At 33.7% G+C, this 22,534-nt stretch overlaps 1 protein-coding gene across 5 annotated transcripts in view; it reads right to left on the minus strand.

The window, feature by feature from the left end:
* Positions 1 to 22,534, minus strand: part of LOC148175032 (cyclic nucleotide-gated channel alpha-3) — a 53,985-nt gene that overhangs the window by 11,894 nt on the left and 19,557 nt on the right. For 2 of the 5 annotated variants that reach the window (XM_088036229.1, XM_088036225.1), the window contains exons 3-8: positions 22,012 to 22,348; positions 21,541 to 21,722; positions 20,848 to 21,489; positions 16,354 to 16,368; positions 2,072 to 2,365; positions 1,513 to 1,662 (exon numbers count right to left, since the gene is read on the minus strand). In XM_088036229.1, the coding sequence (XP_087892355.1) occupies positions 1,513 to 1,662; positions 2,072 to 2,365; positions 16,354 to 16,368; positions 20,848 to 21,489; positions 21,541 to 21,722; positions 22,012 to 22,348 (1,620 nt within the window). The remainder of the gene's footprint in view (positions 1 to 1,512; positions 1,663 to 2,071; positions 2,366 to 16,353; positions 16,369 to 20,847; positions 21,490 to 21,540; positions 21,723 to 22,011; positions 22,349 to 22,534) is intronic. The other 3 variants (XM_088036226.1, XM_088036228.1, XM_088036227.1) reach the window with 3 other exon arrangements.

The raw sequence follows: 22,534 nt of genomic DNA on the forward strand, positions 1-22,534 counted from the left end.
ATAAAGCTGGGATTATATGCGTTAAACAACAAATTTAAATATCGAAAAATGCGTCCATCGTTCGTTGTCATTTTGAATTCATTGCTGTGACGATAAAATCAAAAGAAAGCGACATTATTATTTACACATAAGTAAATTTTGCTCTGTAGCACTTTTAATAAAAAAAAATGATTACATAAATCCAGTAAGTCATCCAATTTTTTTTGGCTAATTTTAACAAAACGTTTGTGTCTTTGAGAACATGGAAAGGAAATATTTACGGAGTGCAGAAATTTTACATTTCTTGCCATGCATAGACTAGAAAATTTAATTCTAGAATTTCTTACGAGAGAATTGTAGAAAATGTATTAGTAAAATACAATAGCTAAAAAATATTGTTTTTGAAAAAACATACCCCAGTGATAATTAATATTAATTAATAAGTGTTGTAATAAAAATAAAGTTATAAAAAGTGTTATGTTTCGTGGTGAATCTGAATTTACTCGTTGTTCAATGGAGGGCGTTTGGTCACGGCGGGTTGCCCCATTCGAATTTTTATTTTTTTTTTGAGAAATATTATCTACATTGGTATCTAATATTGTGGTTATTCGGCCTATATATAAACATAGAAAAAGTACTCATTAAAAATTCAACGCACATAGTTCATTTTTTAGAACTAGAAATGAGGGTTAGAATTTATAAAATTTAATATTGTATACAATTTAATAGAGAAAGTATTTATTTGTTTATTCAAAGAATTTCGCTAACCATGAAAGCAAAGAACCAAAAACTGAACATGATAAATTTAATTCATTTGGATGGATTTTACTAGTTCAGAATTTATTTCTATTTGAAGAAATAACTTTACAATAATTTGTTTCCTGAAATAATTCGAAGAGTTCTGAGCGTTTTCATTTCAGTATTAAAGTATGAATAAAAATATGTTTCCATCGTGAAATTGTTTTTCCCATTTATAATTACAAATTACAAAACGTGGAAATATTGTTTTAAGTTTTCCCGTTGTGAGAAAATGTGCATATGACAAACTACGTACTTTGCATATAATCCGAGCTCCACTACTAACAATTAAGATAAAAAATTTAATTATGTCTTTAGAAGTTCGTCTCATTTTAGAACGTGCTTGTTGGCAGTTTACGTCACTTTTAATGTTATTTTGGATGAATACATTAATGTACGAAAGAATTCTTAAATGCATTTCTCCATCCTTATTTTGTACTCGACCGTCCATTCAATAAAGTGCTCCAGCGATCTTTTTATTTTCTGGATGTTATATTCTGCAAGCGGAAAAACCAGGCCAGACTGTCATAAAACCAGTGACGCGAAGCAACGTTTATTATATAACAGAAATCTCTTGGTGTATAAGAGTGATGCATTTATGAATTCTCCACAAGTTCGTTTTACTACTACTGCAAGGGTAGACAAATACAAGCCGGGCAGGATATCATTTTGTGACATGCAGAGGTTGAAGTACTGCACCCTCAAAAATTGTTGGGCCTGCCTGCTGATATTTACCAAGGTGTTTACCTGCCGTGCCCATATTTAGTATAGAAATTTCCCCAAAATAACTTCCTGCTTTTAATGTTGCTAACACTGTTCTCCCGTTGTCGGCAACCACTTGAAGGCGACCTCGGTTTACTATGTACATTTCTTTGCCGACTTCGCCTGGAAATAAAACATGCTCTCACGGAAACGTCATAAAAGCGCCACATGTGGGATAACACACTAATTTAGTGAAAGTAAAAGGAACCAACGCGGCGCATCCACCACTCTGATACAAAGATTGCCGCCTTCTGAAAGAAGTGTTAATTTCCAAATGCATTTTATCTTGATGAGAGCGGGAGCAAATTCCGTTACTTTAAATTAAAGTGGTGAGTTAAAGTCATTATCGTTTAAGACAGCATTTCAGTGGAAACCTGCTCTAAGTTTAGTTGTAGAAACCTCAAGTCATAAGCATAAAATGAAAATTATGTTAAAACTTTTGAGTATGCATGCACTATAAAATAAAACTTGGCAAATCTGGAAGTAACAAAGGATGATATGAAAAATATTTAGAAGTCGCGCAAACTCTCACCTTTTCTGCAGATATAATCTCCAGGGGAGAACAGAACCGGCCTCAGCCTCAAGACTAATTCGCAAAGGAATCCGGCTTCGGTGTTCTGAAAAATCTCCACCCGCTTAAGTGTATCTAGATGAACATTGATTGCTATTTCAGCTTTTAGCTTATCTGGAAGACACGATACGGCTCTTTCTTCATCTGAACACTTTTGGGTGAGCCATAGATAATCGAACCATTTAATCACTTTCACCTGTAAATGGTTTGGTACCCTGCGCATTCTCATGTACGTCTTGACGCCGTCCAGTTTTGCTGTAACAAAACGAGAAATAGTTAACAACAGGTCTGTGACAAGAACTCCATGCTGAGGACTTAAGCAAAGCGGGGGACTATCTCCAGAATTACTTGTTGTCTCAAGCTTAAGATCTAAAGAGGTAAAAAATGCAAACATTAGACAAAGCTGGATTGAATTCAAACGATACAAGTGAGCTGTAGTTGAGGGTTGGAAGACTTGTGTTAGTTTAGTAGATTAAAATTATATCGATTTCTGAACTTTTTGAATTGAACGTGAATTTGTTATCATATAAATTAGAAATTTCGGTATGAAAGAGCAGTTTTAAAATGATTAAACTCCTAATTGTATGCTGACAGATGCTGAAGAAACTTCCAAGAGCAGAATGCATCCCAAAGCTTTGTTGTTCTTATAAATCGGACGATCGATTTTCATTAGCTTGAATCCCATAAAGTACACATTCATCTCAAGGACCTTTCAAACAACAATGACAGTGGTATTACAGTGGCATTAACTTGTTAACTTGCGGGGCTCCGACATCAAAATTGGGACGACGAATCATTCAATCGATTTTAAAATAATTCCAAACTCTCTGTGTTTGAGACAGTGTGCATGCAAATCTATCCAAATAGTATAGAAATCACTTAAAACTACATCATCGGGAATGCAAACGACGTTTCAAGTTTGGAAACTTTACCAATCCATACACGAGACTAACTTAAGCTCTTTTGCCGCCCCAAGCAAACTGTTTTGTTGCCGCCGCCTTCTGTCACAACTAATTATTAATATTCGATGAAGTTTTCGAAGTGTCAATTTAAACTTAGCAGACAATGACTTGTTCAGACGCTTTCACTATTTTTTTTGTGCCACCAAGCAGATAAAACATTTTTTTCACGACGTGAGTTGAACCCCTGAGGTCTCGTAATGGCCGTAATATTTTTATACGGAGCCGTTGAGAAATTGCCCACAAGTTCTATATTTTCTGTGTGTTATTAACAAATTGTTAATTTTATTGCTCGGACAAACATTGTAGCTTCCGAGGAAGTTTGTTTGTTGACTAGTCCGGTCCTGCCCGTACATCCGATGTACAAACGTCATTACCAAGTGCTTGTGGCAAACTATGTAATTTCATAGAGTCAGTCAATAGTTTAGAACTGAATGTTAAAACAAATTACGGCAGTTTGTTGAGAGGTGAATTGGATGAGGAAAAAAGTACAATTAACGTTACTTTTCTGTGAAGTTCGCTGCATTAATATGGCTAATCTACTTCAAAACCAGGAGTATTACAATTCAGAGTTTACCCAATGGTAGAATAATGAAGGAGATTATTGCTAAACGTTGATGTTAGATAATATTATTAACAGCGTTTGTAATTTGCCACTGCTGCACCACAGTCATCGAGGTTTCAAGCGTTCAGCTGCAAATCTATACCTACACATTTAAATGTGTGCTGTTCTACTTTACAGATTGTTGAGCACTCATTAAAACTAAATAATTGAATGTATTTTCCAGAAGCATTTTTCCAATTAAAATAATATTTTGTTTTAACAAAAGTTATATTACATATTATACGAGTAATTCTCGTAGGAAATTTTGTTAATATTAAAATTTTTGGAAAAACTTTAACAATGGCAATGCTTCGGGCAAAAATATCGTGAATTTAAATGTTATGCTTTGCAGGAGCAGAGTTTAGACATCAGCAATGCCATAAAATTATAAAACGACTGCAATTTTAGAGAGAATCGTACGTAAGATTTCCGTTTTTCTTTCATATTTTTGCTGCAAAACGAAAATCGTTTCAAAAGCCCTGTGAAGATTCTCGATATATGTACAAACAATCTTTGCGAATGATTTTTCTTGGAATTGGAAACGATCAAATTACTTTGCACTTTTATTTAAACTCTACGTTTGATTTTTGCAGGTACGGTGGTGCACCGTTTCTCATATTCCTCTCTTCTAATAAAGCTCAGAAATTTCTAGTGTTTTCGCTGCTAAATTCAAAAGTGACATTTAAAATTCAAAATTATAAAAATTTACTGCAAAAAGGTTACAAATACTCTATAAAAATTACAAACGTCATTTATTCTGCAAAGAATTTTTGTAGACGCCAAATTCAAAATGTGGCTCTGTAATTGGTTAATCAGAGTTCTCCAATGCTAATTTTTAAAAACTTTCTTTTAAATTTCTACGGAATGTCACATTTGTCAAATTGTCACCAAATTGGTGGGAGTTTCAGTAAGAAATTTGTTTTTGTTATTGGTAGTTATTTTATTATAACTTTATGTTTTTCATAATAGCGATTGCGATTTTGCTCATTTATAAATTCTCTGTAAAAAAATGACAATATCTTCATACCTTCATAATAATGCAAAACAGCCATAAATCTAAAAATTTATAAAAAATGTCGAAAATGCACTCAAAATCAAACAGCATAGATGTATAAGGTAAATTCTAAATTACGAGAAAAGCCGGGTACGTCATTAATCAAAATGGTCTGATTCATAACGTTTGGACATACTTTTTTGAAATGTCCTCTTCCAGTTCAGAACGTCAAGATAACATCAAGACAATGACGTATGTATTTTCTTAATTCTTAATTTAATGACGTAGCCCTTTCTAGTAATTTAGAGTTTATTTAAAAGTCTACATAAAATATAAAAAAATATTAAACATTATACCAAAAAATTCAAAATTTCTACATACAACGTGTTTTTGAAATACACAACTAAACAAAACACGGTAATTGGTGAAGACAAGTAGAATCAATTGACAAAAAATGCTGTAAGTATATAAAAGTCTTTTTGTTTTCGAGATAAAATTAATCAAATATGTATATGGTCAAAACTTCCAGTTCGCCACTGAATTAAAGATTATAATTTTGACTGCTTCGCAACAATCCAAGGTTTGTTGTTTTAGGTGGATATTTTCATCAGTGGTGTTCCAAGTGGTAAAAGGTGTATTTTATCATTAGAAAAAAAATGTTAAAATAAGTAATTAGATTCTTTAAGTCTGCCAAAAACCTTGTGTAATTTTTGCTAGTGTATTTTAAAAACACCCTGTATACATATTTTCTAATTTAAACAATAAAAAATGATTTGAATATTCATAAAAGTTGCCTCCTAAATTTTACAAAAATGTCGAAATTGTCTGTGTCCTAAATAAACAGCTACATTTTGGGATTTTTGGGATGTTTTTAAAATGTACTGTCTTTAACATTTTCAAGGCTGTTTATGGTCGCGAAATTTTTTAGAATTCTTAAGACTGTGGAATCTCAGGGTTTTCTAATGTATAACCATTTATAAAATACAAATTGAAAAATTAACGGGTATATTTATATTTTTGTGTTCCGTTTTCCAATCACAAAAATTAATGAGAAAATGGTGGATGCGCCGGGTCCTTTTTCATCCTCAATTATGTTATAAAGTCTGACGACAGAAGAGTGTCACAGCTTTTTGGTACAGTCCAAATATTTATCTTCTGTGATCGAGAACGCCGACAAAAGCGATGCTATTTACACAATAATAATGCGTAGCCTTATACGAGCGCACTTGCTGAGTACAAACATTTTATTTTTAGCTTTTCATTTTGTACAAATAGTGCGCTAGATTTTCTGTTTGTCTTCCACATAATAAATTTTTAAATTTAAGGTTGTTTTAGTGAAGTTAGGGACTGTACCTAATGCTCATTTCAAATTTTAATTTACACAAGGGACGGGTAATAAAGCTTGTACTTCTTCAACATTAGCGCTTAAATCTTCAAACGCCTTAATTGAAAAATGAAATTAAGTATATTTCGAAACTTTGTAAACAAGAAGATAATTAGAATTTTTCGGTTTACATGGCAGTTTAATTCGTTACGGAGAGTTAAAATTAAAATGTGGAACACCCCGAACTTCCAAGTTGTTATCACTTAATTTAATTTCGTGTAAGTATTCGAGAAAACCGCATCGCTCTTTGGTATATCGAATACTTGCGCACCATTAGAAAAATACTCCAAGGGTTGTTTCTTTTGATCTCCTGTCAATATTTATGAAGTGGGGTGGATGTTTATACCGAGTTGGGCAAGAAGTCAATGTCATCGCGTAGCCCAGTTCCCGGAGTATGCGGTATGTGGGACGCGCGAAGCTATTTTTAGAACTCTGGAGCCATCGATCGTTGGGGGGGAGGGTTGCGACTATTTCAGGAACATCCCCACTTCTACCCTCTGATGCAACGTTACGTTGCACACATCCCTCATCACGTGTTCCACGTTTCCGTCGTTGCTCACCTGCAGCCGAGTTTGCGGTTTGCACACCAATAATAATCGCTTGGCTGCGAATGAAGCTTACGCTCCCGATTTTGTTCGCTTAATGGGGGCTGCGTTTTGTGTGATTTTGCCGCATTGCACAACATCCATTTGCGGAAAAAATCGCCTTCCGGTGCTGACGACGACTATTATCGGATGAAAGCTGAACGGGGATTTCGGTTTTATACCTTGCTGCTAATTGCTCTTTACTAGTTTCTGTATTAATTTAACTTTATGATTTACTGCGGATCTTGAGAGGTGCAGACTTAATGTGGTGATGCCGCCACGGAGTCGTTTTAACAGGCGCGAAAATTGCCTCAGATGCATTTTTTTTATTTTGTTGAAATACATTTTTGGAGTTTCCCTAATTAGGGTAATAGACAATTACATTGTGCGCCCCCGCTTCTTAATTATCTCGGAAATAAAAAAGTCGATAAATTCGAAAACGAGTATCCTCCGGGGATCTCGCGAGTTTGTCATTAATTAATTTTTATTTTCGCTTTCAAGAAACATTTCAAGTTACAGCAGCGTTAAATACCTTTATAGCCACAATCCTCCTCTTAAACCCAACGTTGTAATCTAAAGAAATCACCAAGTGTATAAAATTCTATTTAAAATCATTACAAAAGCGAGGGTCGGGATAAAAATGGAAGGTATTTGAGGTTGCTTTCAGAAATAATCGCGAAATTAAGCGGACTGCTAATGTTCTTCTCTGAAAAACGCTTTCATTAAAATGTCGATTTTCATCGTTTACGTGAATCGCTAGTACAATAATGCAATTATTAATTTAATTGGATCATTTATTTTGATTAATTTTAGAAACAGCGTGGAACGAGTTAATAAATTTTAAGTGAGCGCGGCTGTAAGGTGACATTTTTCACATTCAAGTTTTATTAATTGACCCGTCTTGCGGTTCCATGAGCTTCATTTTTACCACCCAACTGAAAATGGAGGAATGCCTTTGTTCCCGTTCATTTCATTTTTGTACCAAATAAATTATCTACTTAGATTTACTTAGAACTTAACTTAATTATTTTCTAACCTGAAACTTTCAAGTCTATAAATTTACGTTACTTTACTTCGCTTTTTAAATTTATCTTTATCGATGAGTTTACGTTTACTGCGGCAATGTGATATTGGTAATGTACCGTATAAAAGATAAAGCGTTCTAAAATTATGAAATCATCCACAAAGCCAGTCGAGCAGAAAAATAAAAAAATTATTGTTCGAGCTATGAGATGCAAGGGTTAATTATATTTCAGACATAAGAAATGACCCGGCGCATCCACCATTTTAACGATTGAGGCACGACGCCAATGAATTAATTATCTCAGGTTTTTTGTTTTTGCTATCGGTAACTTGGATAGATAAAGTGAGCAAGGAAATGGCCACATGTGGGGAAAATAGATCCTGTCATAAAAACTGAAATATGTAAGTGGAAAAAGCAGGGCGTCCTACGGTTTTAACGACCCATAAAAAGATTGTTAATTTTTTGTGCTCTTTTATAATTCTGCGCTATCTATTTTAAGTAGTTTAGGCGGGTTAATCAAGCTGAGTTTGAATTAAATATGCTCTTGGGGTATTGGGAGAATTCGAATTTTCTCTTGGGCAATAAAGTTGTGACTAAAGAGCGGAAGATGTGCAACAAAGTTTACGACACTAAAATCTATAAAATATTAAAATTTTATGCACTTTGTGCACTATTTTGGGCGTCTTGAATTATATAGAATTTTTAAATTTCTGTCTTTGAATATTCATTATTATTTCTCGACCCTTTTATTTTGAATTTTTGACCTACCGATCTAAAACGTATGAAATAGCGTTTTTGCACAAAAAAGTTTCTTAAAAATGACACTAAAACACTGAAAATCTACCTCGGTTAATATCTTGTTTATGTGTAAAACAAACTTTGGCTATTGGTATTCATTTAATGCAGAATTTCATGCAGAATCCAAAACTGTGCTAGTTTTTCTCGTTCGTAAACCAATAACTGAATTAGATAGAAATTTTGGATAATCGCCAAACTGCAAAAATTTTGAAACTTTGAAAAGTCGGTTCTCCATATTTCTGAAATTACGACAAATAGAAATATGGTTTACGTTATCGTTTTTTTGTGCTTTTTGTTACTAAGAATTCCGCCTTCATTTCACAAATTAAAAAATTTAATTTAAAAAAAACAACAGAATTCTCTTAATAAATATTTTGAAATTAAAACCATGTCCTTACATTTTTTTAGTTTGTCTGTATTATCCAGAGTTTTAATTTAATTAAAATCTGAATTTTTAGATAAAAAAAATCTCGTTTATTTGCAGAATTAAACAAATCTTAGCCCAAATAGACGTTGCGTGATTTGTTTATTTTTTTGGTTATTGATTAAAAATTGATTAAATTCTGAGATAGCAGAGCCAAAAACAATTTCAAGTAATAAGCAGATTTAACTTTCGTTAATTTTAATCGAGTTTGAGATGCCAAATTTTAAGTTAATTGCCCAATTTAAATTCATTAGTTTGATTCGCTTTCGTAAATTGAGTCCTAAAACATATAATTTAATTTTTAAATATGTAGTTGTTTTGCTTCAACTTTTATGTTCTCATTGAGATTAAAAGTTAAGTTGCATCTAACCGTTGTTAAGCTTAGTAATGAAATTATTTTTTTCTGAAAGCTCCAGACTCAAACTAAAATTAATTTAAATTCAAGCAGAATAACTACAAACAGACTCTAAGAAACTGTTTTCTCTACTTTTAAATCTCGTATAACAACAATGTTTAGCATGGGGTTTTATTTGAATGGCTATCGCTTCCACCAATAGTGTTCTATTAAAACTTTGTTTATCTACCGTACCCTAAAGGATACAAGATTTCTATTCTACACTGCATTGAAATTTCCCTTCTATTTACTTACGCATTCGTAAAGTTAGGTCAAGAGCGATGAAAAGAAATTCTTTTGTTATCTCCCAACTCAGCAAAACTTTTATTTCCCTCAAAAAAGACACTTTATCAATTACAATTTATTACACCATTTCAGACTAATAATTAGTGTTCTCTTCCAAAAAGATTCTGAGAGATCAAATTGATACGACCCGAGCAGAAAATGTGTAGGCAGACAGAGACTGACGAACAGCAAAACAATCAATCAATGTTTCGTAAACTTAATGAAATAACTGGACAATTGTTTGGTGTTTTTCCCAGCAAATGGAGCGTCTGAATTTAATGAATGGTCTGGCAAAAATTCGTGTATGTACTTTGATTTTATTAAAGGAACGTGGAATGTGTCTTCTTTGATTAATGGAAGAGATGATCAAAACAGTAATATTAAGGCAATGTTCGAAACAGACCCAGAAAGGATCAGAAAATTATATTTACGATATTTTAGGATTAACGTTTCGTGACTTGGATGAAAAAGAAAACGGGGGTTAGCCAACTTTGCTAAGTATAAAGTCATTTATTAAGCTTTGATAATATTAAAAGCCTAAGGCTTAATGAGCATTTTTGTGTTCGTGTTAATGAAGATAAGTCATAATTATTATCGAGTCTTTGGAGGGGTTTCTTAAGAAAAACAAATTTTATTTTCTTATTTAAAGCTGCGTCATTTCGACTTCTTTATTTTGATTTTACCAGCCCTACCAAGTCCCCCGACACAAAGAACGAAACAAACGAATTCAGATGATATATACAAAGAGAGCTTGATGCAATTTACTAGAAAATTTCCTCTCAAGTTTTCGTCATTATACTTTATTATTGTAGTTCGCTACCTGGGCATGTCACAGAGTTATTGATTATGATTTGCAACTCAAAAAATGGAGGTAACATATCGCATTTTATTACAGCTTTTTACGATGAAATCCGTTAATTTCACCCCTTTATTTAATATTCAACAACCCAAAAAGGCACCAACGAATTGTAATCTCTCCCCTACATAGCTTCAGCTTTTACGTGTTCAGAATTTCCTCACTTTTTTCGCTCATAGCTGGCTCTCCATTTCATTCCAATGCAGTGGTCCATACCAAGATTTCATTCAGATTTATTCGCAGAAGAGAGAAACTCGGAATACACTTTAATAAAATTTAGAACGTACGAAATGTCTTTGAAATCAGAATTTTGAATTATTTACTCATTGGTGTGTGGCAGGTGTATGAAATTGACCTTTAGAGGCAGGAGGAAATTTCGGAAAATCAGTCGCTTTTCATTATTCGGACTCACGACTTGTTTGGAAATTACACAGCGATTCTTTCCGGGTGATTAATTCCAATTCGTTTTTTTTTTGTTTCTGGACGTTTAAACCTTCGAATTACGAAAATAACGAGGTCTAATATGACACGTTAAAATGGTGGATGCGCCGAAATTTTAAATTGGCTCTTTACTGCAGTGTGCTCGCACAAAGGTACAATCATGTTTTGTTTAAACCTAGAATTAATTAATCTGCTTTCGTTTTCCGAATCTAGTAAATCTTTAAGATCGAAATATTTGTTCGTTATTCTTAAAATTTGATTAGTATTAGAACTAAAAGAACACTAATAATAATCTATTATTAAAAAAAGTAAAACTTAAAAGTGAATTTTGAAACGGTATCTCAAGATAAAAAACTTAACCGTTTTCGACATTTGAGTACGAAAAAATGGTGGATGCGCAAAAACACAAAAATTAACGACAATTTAAAAACAAACAAAAAAGTTAATTTTTTAATAAAATATTAAAACTACATTTCAATGTAAACCCAGTTTGGTATGGAAAAGCCGTCGCCTCCATTCCACTAGACCAACTAGGCTTCAATTATTAACAAATCAATAATTTATGTAAAGCAAAATAATTTATTTTAATAATTTTAACATTTAATTTTCTAATGCAAATTTTTCAATTTACTCGAAAACGATAGGCTGTGGTACGCCGAATAGTTAATCGTACAATAAATGAATTATCTATTTGAACAAACAATTCAATTGACCACAATACCCACTAAAACACGGGATTTTCAGCTTTTCATTTATTTATTGATTCGTAAAGTACCTTTCAGCCACATAGCAGGTTCTTTTAGTATGTCAGTCTGTTTTAGAAGCAATCTTTCTTGTTAGTTACGCTACGTTGATACACATTTCACAGTTTGCAAGTAAATTAATTAGCAAAAAATCTAAGATAATAATTGCTGCACACATAAAGATGAGCTTCAAACGTGTTCTTGCTTAGTTGAAAGTTTCAGGAAACTTTGTAGCAATACTCTTCGTGTTGGTACTTTGGTAAAGAGGCGCCAGCATCAACTAGAAGTGTTTAGTGTCGTAGTTTTTACAGTAACAACTTTGACGTAGTTTTATTTCAATTACAATCAACAGTTACCCTCGTGCCACCACAAATTCACCTCAGCAAGTCAATATATTAAATGCACACCCTAAAAACTTTGAGCAAAGTTCCGAACTATATATTATATTCGGGCATGTTTTATTCGCAAACTTTGGGGTTCCCAACTACACCAGTAGTTCATGCAATTATGACGTTGACTGCTGTTGACTTATTCAACATTTTTGCACTTTTTTATGACTGTTAGGATAAGAATAATAGAATTGCATTTTAATTTTAATTGCAAGATTAAATTCTGCAGCACGCGTTAATCTTTTAAGCTAGCTATAAATTGTTGTTTCTGTTAAAAATCAGCTACTTTAAGCTCTGACTCGGATGTTAAAGTGAGGATTTGCCACAGGTGGAGAGGTTCAAATTCATAAATTCAACATTTTACCAGCAACAAGTTGTCATCATCAATCTTTTCAATGAATGCTAGTATAAAAAATGTTTAAACAGTACTAGCGAGGAAAAACTGGGTTGTCGGAAACTGTCTTCTAATTACTTTACATTTCCTTTTTTAAGCAACAATATGTGATTTCTTCAACGACAATTTGTCGAGAACTTTGTCTCGTTCTCATGTTCCCAGCAAATGTAAATTAATTTATTTTTTGTGAACACGTCCGCAGCACAACAATAAACAAGAAAAACTTTTCCCTTCTTTGGTTATATTTAGTAAGTTTTATTGCTTTTTTTCGCGCGATCGTAAAATATCCACTTTCTCGTTTTATTAATGTGGTGAGTTATTTCTTCAATAAAACTACAGTTATAATACAAACGATCTCTTCGTCTCTTTTTCTAATGCCAGGTGTTGCCAATGTAATATTTTTATTACCACAAAAATAAAGTTGGTTTAGTAAGAAATAATTTCGGACGGGTCTGTATTATATAGACATAAAAATGGTGGATGCGCCGGGAATTTTTGTGTTGCTGTATTTTTATAATTAACTACTGAATGTGTTTTTGAATTATTATTCCGAGCGTTGCTTTGGATTTCCCCCATCTTTGCAACGAACAGCTTTATAAAGTGTGAACACTATTATTTTCAAAGGACCGTCCTGATGCGAGGTATTATGTGGGTATAAAAACGTCTCGTCGTGTGAGAAAGACATCAATCTATCCTTTCTATATGTCTATCGAGGGGCAGTTGGTCCCAAGGGCTGTAAAGTATCTTGAAAGGTGACTGTAAAGCTTAGCGAAACACTCAACATGAGAGAGCATCCTGAAATTCTCAAGACATTCATAATACACAATCCAGGGCTGAGAATAAAATTGCATAACACAATCCATTGTAAATTACTTTGAAAAGAAGAATTTTTGCACTGTTGCTGCCCCCATGTTTCGGTCCCAAACGCTCCAGTATTAGATTAAATATTGAAGTTGAAACAATATTCAAATGGTAGATCAACAAACCTAAACAAATCTTGCTCACTAAATCTTCTTGCACGGCTTTGTCTTTAGGTTTAGAAACGGAATATAAATAGACGTAAATATGCAGAGGAATGGTTTTCTGGAGCAATAATAACTACCAAAAATAGTAAATCAATACAGGTGTTGATGTGGTTGGATAACGTAGAAATAACCGACTAAATTCTAATTAGTCTAGATTCAAAACCCTTCACGCACTTTCTTTGTGTATTAACCATAAAATTTCCTTTTATCCTGGCGCGTGGATAAATAAGATACGAAGAAAATTATTGTGTTTCGTGTAATATTGACCGGACTGTAACCCCCATGGTCCAGAATTCGCTCTCTGGAACTACCCTGGGAATGCCTATATTGTGTTATCAAGTAAAAAGTACGGTTTTTGTTCTCCCACTGTTCTTTTGAGCGTGTATTATTTTCATTATTACAAGTTGATTGACGTTTAATCGAAGCTTCATCAGTTTTGTTATCACAAACTGACAATGATGAATTGTAATGCTCCATGAATAAATTTATTAATTTTTAAACCCTCGAAGTGTAGCCCGCTTTTATATTATAATCTACACTAATTTTTACAGTTTTACATTCAATTCCGACATGAGAACCTCCGTAAACATCGCTGGTATTTACTCTAATCAGCGTAAATCTTCCTATTTATGAAAATCTCGACTGGGAAATGACTAAGCAAACTTTCAGTCGTGTTTTAAGATAAATCTAAATAGCTGAAGTTGAATACGCTGCTAAATAAGCAACTTAAAAGAAGGAACTTCGAACTCCTGTTATATTTCCCACTCATTCACTGCTTTCCCTAGTTTACTCATTGGCGAGGGATATAGTGGCGCCGTCGTGCTTTTATACAATCAACTCCTTCTGCTTTTTAAAAGATCCTTGACATAGATCATCATACAATCGGTTTCAATGATTGAACAGATCCGACTTTGTAAAGTAAAAAAAGTTACTTCAGGTTCCAACCAATCTCGTATTACGTAGTAAATTTCTAAATTTTTTGTTCAATTTTTTTTTTGTCTGTATCTCAAGTACATAATGCTTCATTCGGTTTTCATTTCTTTTATTAAATAAACTTTCGATTTTTCTTGATTTTATTGATCATAAATTTGACATAATTTATATTATATAATATATTCAACGTAAAAAATAAGTAAAAGAAATTAGAAAATGAAAATAAAAAATGCGAGTATTATATTATAATGTTAAGGTTCCGATTTACGATGTATATTTGCATTACATTTTTGTTCCACAAAGAAAAAGTCTCAGTAAAAAGTCGTATTACTGGAAAATTCCTAACGAAACTACATGAAAGTATAACAGATGCAGAGGAAACAATGAAAAGCGCAGCAAAGCGAATAAAAGAAAAATGGAGCAATCCTTCGCTACATTAGAACAAGAATCAGCATTAACGAAGGACAAACAAAAAAGTAAAAAAGTTTCAGTGGTATAATTACAACATAATGTCTGTTAGAAAGTCATTTAACTGCGAAAACGTTTCACTGTAGTGGAAACTTTGAGAAATGTTTGTAATGTTATACTAGAAATTAACATAAACTGTAGTTGCACTTCCCGGTTGTTAGAAATTAGAAACTAATTCGCCACACTTCACTGCTTTCCGACTTTTCGTTTCAAATGTGCCTGTTTGCAAATGATGATCTAATAAGCTAAAAACTTTAATGATCCAATATTGAAGCCCTGAAACAATGTCCCACTTTTAAACAAATCCGTAATTAGATAGTTGATGTAGGTTTAAGGTTATAAATCTCCTCTCGGCGAAGATTAATTATCGTAAACCGCTGAATAATTATATAAAATCAATAGTTTAACAATAAAGTTTCCTGGCGTTTAACATGTCCATCTGATGTAATGACTGGCGTTATTGTCACTACATGTATCCAGACATCAATAGACATCAGTTTATGATATAAATACAACAGCGACGAGACTGCGCTCTCCTCAAAATCCCACACAGATCCTGCAGAATTGTGGAAAGATGTCTGTCACCGAAAGATGTTTTTGATTGACTTTTCATCCAACACAAACGAGGTTAAGTAGAATATTGGTGAAAGCGTGCGAATATGTGTTGATATGATAGCGGTCGCGTTTATATAAATTACAGACGTCGCATTTCAGAAATTGAGGAATCAGAATCTCGCGCACTTCCTTGTCAATCGTTTAAATTTCCTGGAAGCAAGAGGTCTGTTCATAAGCGGCGATGGGGCGGATTTCGTTTTTTGCCGCAATCGATCGAGATTCGATGGCGGTTGGGGGCGAAAGTGGAAGATAGTAATGTTGATTTTTTTTGAAATCCTGCTCACACTTGCAAGTACACAAAATAGACTCCGAAGTTTGACGCTCAGTTAATGTCGGCTAATAATCAGAACAAAGAAGTTTGAATTTTTGTTTGAAAATTTATAGGAAAATTTGCGTAGTAACTGCCAAGAGTTTATCCTAGACACATAAAAGTTTAAGTTGGTAAAGTTATTTGGGTGTTTTCATGAATATATCCGAAGTTATTTGAGCAATAAGACGAAGTCATCGGGCAAAGTTTTTGACCTCAGAGTGTAGAATAATGCAGACGGTGGTCGTGTGGGGGACTGACAAAAACAATTAAATCAACAAACTGGAACATGCCGTTGCTTAAAAAAGTCATTAGGATATGTTGCAACACAATTCTAAGAGTAATTAGTACGACACGCAACATGAGGCTGTGCTACAGTAATATGAAATATAAAAGCGACGTGTAGCTTCTATTAAAAAACTGACGTTTCACGTTCAAATTGCGGTTCAAATCCATTAGGGTTGTGGAGTGGAAAAACACGCATTTTGAACGAAATTCGTCGTTTGTAATAATACCAGGGGAAAGCTATTATCACACAACTATGTAAGTAAAATGTCATACAAACATAAAGGGAAAAGACAATAAATCGGGAAACGAATTTGGAAAACAAAGGCCTACTCACATATTGCCGAGTTATCTGCGAACATTACAGAAATATGATGGTGTAATTGTTAAAACTGTTGTTTTGGGTGCATTTTCATTATCCGCAAGATTAAAGAAACATAAAGAAATTCTAAAGAACATTGTTTTCAGAACATTGCCTGCAGCACGGTTTTAATGTCATGTTTAGTTACACTAAGCTCTTGCTAATTTAACATCTGTCATCAGTTTTCCGTTTCATTAAACTCGTTCAATATTACAGCATTCAATATTAGTGGATCATTTAATGCGGTTTGTTTACTGCAGTAAATATATTTTCAATTAAATTTACAAAATCTCACAAGCAAATTGCGATCTGTGATGTGCAAAGCGGGAAAAATGTGATCTGAGCTAGCTCAACGTGAAGTGCAAAACTAGAAAATAGGGCACTTTTAAAATTAGAGATTTTACTATTTACCTTTGAATCGCAAACAATAAAGCTCGAGAATAATAAAAACACTATGAACTGGCAAAGAGGTCTGTAAACTCGAACTGTTATTTCGAAACTCTTCCAGTCATTTCCTTTTTAAATACCGGATAAATTAGAAATTGTTCAGAATAATAACTGGACGAAGCCGTTCTGTTTGTTATTCTCATCCAAAGAAAATATTTTTGTTTTGGGGGAGTGAGGAGTGTTCTGTGGTATGACCTTTCGTGGAAACAAACAATTAATTAAGATGAATTACTCAAAATTAGGCGATATAAGAAAGAGAAAAATAACTTCATCAAAATGTTTTCGTGAGAAATGCGTGGTGAAAAAATTCAGGCAATAAATGGAGAAATTCTCAGAAAATATTTGTCAAGTTTTCGCATTATTAAATAACTAAATTGAACTGAAGTTAGGAGCCGTAAATTACGCTTAGTTCGGTTTTGATTCTATTTTAGAATCGATAAATAAACATTTAAAAATGTAACAAAAATATAATAAAAAGGTTTATTCTTAAATTATTATACTTATTCTGAATTCTTGATTCAAAATAGTTAAATCAGAATCGTAGCAAAATTCCTATAATTTCATGCTTTTACGTAATTAATGAATAATTATTGAAGATAAGGAAAAATTTTCAGGTCAAAAATTTCAAAAATTATTCCGTGTTTTTGTTCTTAAAGGACAATTTCAAAATCTGAACAAAAAAAAAGAGTAATAATTTCTGCTCAATTCAAAAATATGTAATACCCTTCCCAAATTACGTTGCTATAATATCTGACTTGCTCCAAAAATGTTCTTTATTTAAAAATTGCAAAAAAATATTTTCATAATTTTTTCCTAGTTAAACTTATTGTTTATACAATATTTTTATGTGTTTTTTAATTTATCTTGCACAAAATAAATAACCACTAAAAATATTTTTATTAATCAAATATTTGGCTTGCTAAATGCAAATGATGCAAATAAAGTTTCTAATGACTTTATGCTAGAATTTTCCAATAATATTTATGAAACTTTTTTCGGAAATGTTATCATTAAAATAATTCCATGATTACAGTGTGGGCAATTAATTGAGCTTCTGAATATGAATAATTTTGTGGTAAAAAATTAATGTATCAAAATAATTTATAACAAACAATGATGATGATAAAACGTAATAATAAATTGTATATAATTAAATATGTATAAACATAAATTTCAAACATAGAACGCGCGGTAAAACTGCTATCAAATAATTTAGTTTTCAGTTTTAAATGATGTCACTGGTCGTTGCTGCACTTGAAGATAAAGTCCCAATAAAGTAAAGATGATAGCGTTGTGGTCTCTATTCTTGTAGCACACTGATAAAGTATAAAATTGTCTGCACTTTTTGCTTTCAGTGTCAGTTTCCAATTTCAGGACAACTTTATTTTTTATTTTTATGTCTTTTCCATTATTTATAGATCATTATTTAGAAAGTTTGAGTTAATTCAGCAGTTTCTCCTTGAAAACAAGTGCAAAAATTGAAATAATGAAAATGCACCAAGCAAGTCGAAGTTTCAATGCAAACACATTACAGCGATGACACCACACACATTGACAAAAAATGTGCGTAGGCTGGAGTTTCGTATCCCGAAAACACCACAAACCCATAGAGTAGAAACATGACTGTAAAAATGTAGATCCGTTTGAAAGTTCCACTAGATAAAAAGTTTTTTCTACTTTTTGTGGGCTTGAGGAAACACCCAGCCGATAGATGACGATGCGATCGAGCGGATGCGGATACACACAAAGATGCTAATAATTTCACGGCTTTTTCTTATTCAAAATTATTCTTTTGTGCGCAAGCCAAAGATGCGACATTCTCGTTGTTCCAGATTGGTTTCCTTCATTTTTCAATATGTAGATTGCTAGTATAAAGGTTTGTCGAAGATATTGTTTCGTCGGAACAAGCAAAAAGACGAAGATTTTTAAAATAGAAAGCCAAACATGGTTTATTCCCGACAGCGGAACACTTGTAATGATATTACTCGAATTGAATCAAACTTCTTACTTCTTGGTTTATTCAAGCAACTCAACTGAAGTTATTTTATCGAAAACAATATTTCAGGGACCGGGGAAAAAATTAAAAGTTATACGTTGCACATCCACGTTTTTATTACCAACATAAATTCAAAAAGTGGCATCGCTTGTACACTTTCAAGGAAAATTAATTTATTATTTGTTAATCTAACTTGGTTTTATTACAGGACATGGAAATAAATTTCCCCGGACATATTCAATTTATTACAAAAGTAAGGAAATTTAATAAGCCCGGAAAAATTTCGTCACGCAGTTATTTAAATCACGTGTGTAGGACCATGACGATACGACTAATTTAATCCTCTGACACTAACCTAGCCTTTGGCCTCATAAACCTTCGAATCATTTCTCTTGAGGTGCCTAGCGTTGAAAGTTGAAACGTGCAGCTGTCTGCTCGGAATTCTGATGTGCTACATCGTAAATTAAAATGATTTCTGTTCACCCGCAGGGTAAGTTAAAAAATTCACAATGCAGGAACAGGCAGCAAATCTTACCAATCTCAAACTGTAATTTGGAGAGTGTCGTTGAAAGATTTAATTCATGAAAAATTAATAGATAGATAACAAAGGTAATCTAATAGCTGATCCTACTTTGAAATTTATGTTTGCTTCGAAATCAAACGGTTGAATGCGAGTTCTGTTCTCGTGCTTTGTTGTCTTGCGTGTCAAACTGCATTTGAGGAAAGCTTCAACGGTTTTTATTTCGTGATAGAGTACTTTTATTTCAGGACAAATTGTCTTAACTTTAGCAGTGGTTGACCGCTGTTGGACAAAGCAATTTAGATTGTTCTTTGGTTTTGTAAATTGCCGAGCTGAAATATCTACAAATGATCCGACTGTTATATGAGAAAGATTTTATATTCAAAGCATGAGCAACAATAGAATTGACTACAAAGTAGAATCTAGATCTTAGCAAATAAAAATAGTTGGCCCGGCGCCTCCACCATTTTCAACCAGCTAATTTGTTACGTGTAAATAAAATTTATAATTTTCGTTAAACCCAAAGAATTTTAAATACGTCTTTTCTTGTAAATCTCTTCTGTTTAAATATAGAAACGAGCAATTCTGTGGGCATTTAAAGGAAAAAGAAAACTGTGAATTTGTAGATCTATGGAAGTGACAATTTCGTTTTATTCGTGCTCGCAACGTCAAATAATTTCTATTTTTCTTTACTACAAAAGTTTACAATGTGGTGATACCACTGCAGCAATAAAGTTGTAATTATTTTCATTTATATTTTGATAAAATCGTTACGAATAAATAACGAATAAATAAATAAATAAAAAAAAGAATGATCTTAATCTCTTGATAATTTTGATTTGATGGGTCGAAAGTAAAAAGCGATAAACGCTCGGCACGCTTCGCTAGAAGGCCCTATTATCAGAAAAAAAGTGTAGCGTCCACTATTGAGGAGAATCGTTTCAGAGTATATTTTAGACCTTTTAAAGAACATTTCTGAATTTTTTTAAATGCAATTTCAATTTTATTGAAAGAAAAATCCGCGCTCTTTGGATGTACATAGATTAAATAACCGAATAAATGTTTTCTTCTATTTAAGTATTGAAACTACAAGTGAAAAGTGTTTGCAAATTTAATTATAAAATAAAAAATAATGCAAATTTTTGTTTCTTTCTGCGCAGTGCGCAATATGGCAATGTTTTATTTAACATGGTTACTCCAGTTAACGCTCCGCTTTGATCATTTTGTGCAATAAGAATTGATTTTATAGTCTAGTCTGGTGAAACGAATTGTTGGGTAGTGCAATACGTGTCGTGTGCTGTTTACCAAGAAGTAAAAAGTTCCAATCGTAAACCCAATGCAGCATTGCGCTGTCTATTTTCTGTAAATTGAAATCGGCTTTGGAAACTTATTAAATCTCTTGTTAGGATGCAATTGTAGCCGTGACGCTCGACCGCACGAGATATCTTTGTGGAAACGAGCAAGCACGTGACCTCAAGCAGGATCAAGAAAACAAACTTGTACTCACCCTGAAACTCCTTACGAGCAGCGGAAACTGAGGTTACAATGTTGGCGACGTGACCCAATACGGTGGCGAAGAGCAAGAGACCGAACAGCAGCTGGAAGATGACGAAGAGATACTCTCCTTTGTTCCTAGGCCTGGGCAAGTCCCCAATGGTCGTTAACGCTAACGTGCACCAATAATAACTTTGTAAATAAGCTTTCACGTAATCCGTACTTTCAGAGTCACTATACACCCAGTTTTTAGAGCCAAAGCCGTCGTTTTTTAATATGATATGGAACAGACATCCGTTCCAGTGGAATATAACTAAGAGGTAGTGGATGAGGCTCGTGGATCTAAACAAATTTGGATAGTTCGTGTGGCGTTCGGTGCGATCCATGAACGCCCAAAAACGGTAGATTTTGACCAAACGGAACGAACGTAAGATCGAATTGAAACCTACGGATAAGTAGAGAAAGTCTAGAGGCAACAGGCACAAACAGTCTATATAGAATGTGGTGGAGTTCATGTAATGATGCCGTAACTTGGTCGAGTCAGTTTGCAACACTCCGTCTTCCAAGTAGCCTGTTCGAAAGTGGAACATGATGTCCACCAGGTAGAGGAAGTCCGCGAAGTAGTCCAGGCAAAACCACACCAGGATAGTGTTCGCTGGAAGCAAAAATTGTTAAACGGCGGCCTCTTTGGGCCTCGGGGACTTACCATCAATTTCTCGAAAGGCAAAGCGGTAAATAATGACCCAAAAATTGTAAAGAAACGCTAAGGATACGACCATGGACCAGTAGTAACACAGTCTTCCCGCAGGATCAAAAACGAAAGACCAATTTGCTGACCCTGTACGTAACCTTGAGCTGTACGAGTCTCCTCTTCTAAATCCGTACCGACTGAAACAGATAAGCCATTCTCAATGCAAAATCCAAACTTTGGCAAACAGTGCAAATCCCACAGCCCTGGATGCTCGCTATAAATTTCGATTTAACATAAAAGCCCACGAAATCCCAGGTAGTTACTTACAATTTTATAGATATCATTAAAGTTATATCCCACTTACACTCATTTTAGAACAATATGAAAAAGATCGCGGAAAATTTATCGCCACAGTTTAACCGTAATTCCGATAAAAAACGAACTTAAAGAGTCAAGAAACAAAGAATAATTGCAGATAAAAGTTACCTTTCCGTTCCGTTACAGCTGCTTGTGGAATTGAGATGATTGGTGGAAGGTGGATTCGTTCCAGCAGTGGAACCTGGAGCTGTCCTCCATGCACCAAGAAGCGGCGCTTCGCCGGAACTGGCTAGAGTTACACTGGTAGGCAATTTCAATCGACCTCTCAAGTCTTTTCTTCGAGCTTTTCTTGACAGATCCAATTCACTGGCGGCCGAACTAACATTCGCTGCTCTATTGATGTACGACGTTGAGATGCTATCGTGAGACGATGAAAAGTAACGCTGTTGATGGTAGCTTTGAGGTTGACGGCTCTTTGACATTCCTAGTTTACAACCCACTAAGTCTGCAAATGAATAAAAAAGTGTTTTTCTTTGCCGGTGACGCTCACTGGCACAGCTATAAACGAGATAGACTTGTTGATAGGTACTTTAGAAAAACAATCTCCAGAAACAGTCGCTTTTCATTAATATTATTCGGGATCATCTTTTATTAAGTTTACAGTTAAAATACAATTGAGAACTTGCCCGTT

The sequence above is a fragment of the Gnatocerus cornutus genome, chromosome 5 (assembly GCF_029298725.1).
Source record: "Gnatocerus cornutus isolate USDA-ARS CGAHR chromosome 5, icGnaCorn1.1, whole genome shotgun sequence".
NCBI lineage: Eukaryota > Metazoa > Arthropoda > Insecta > Coleoptera > Tenebrionidae > Gnatocerus > Gnatocerus cornutus.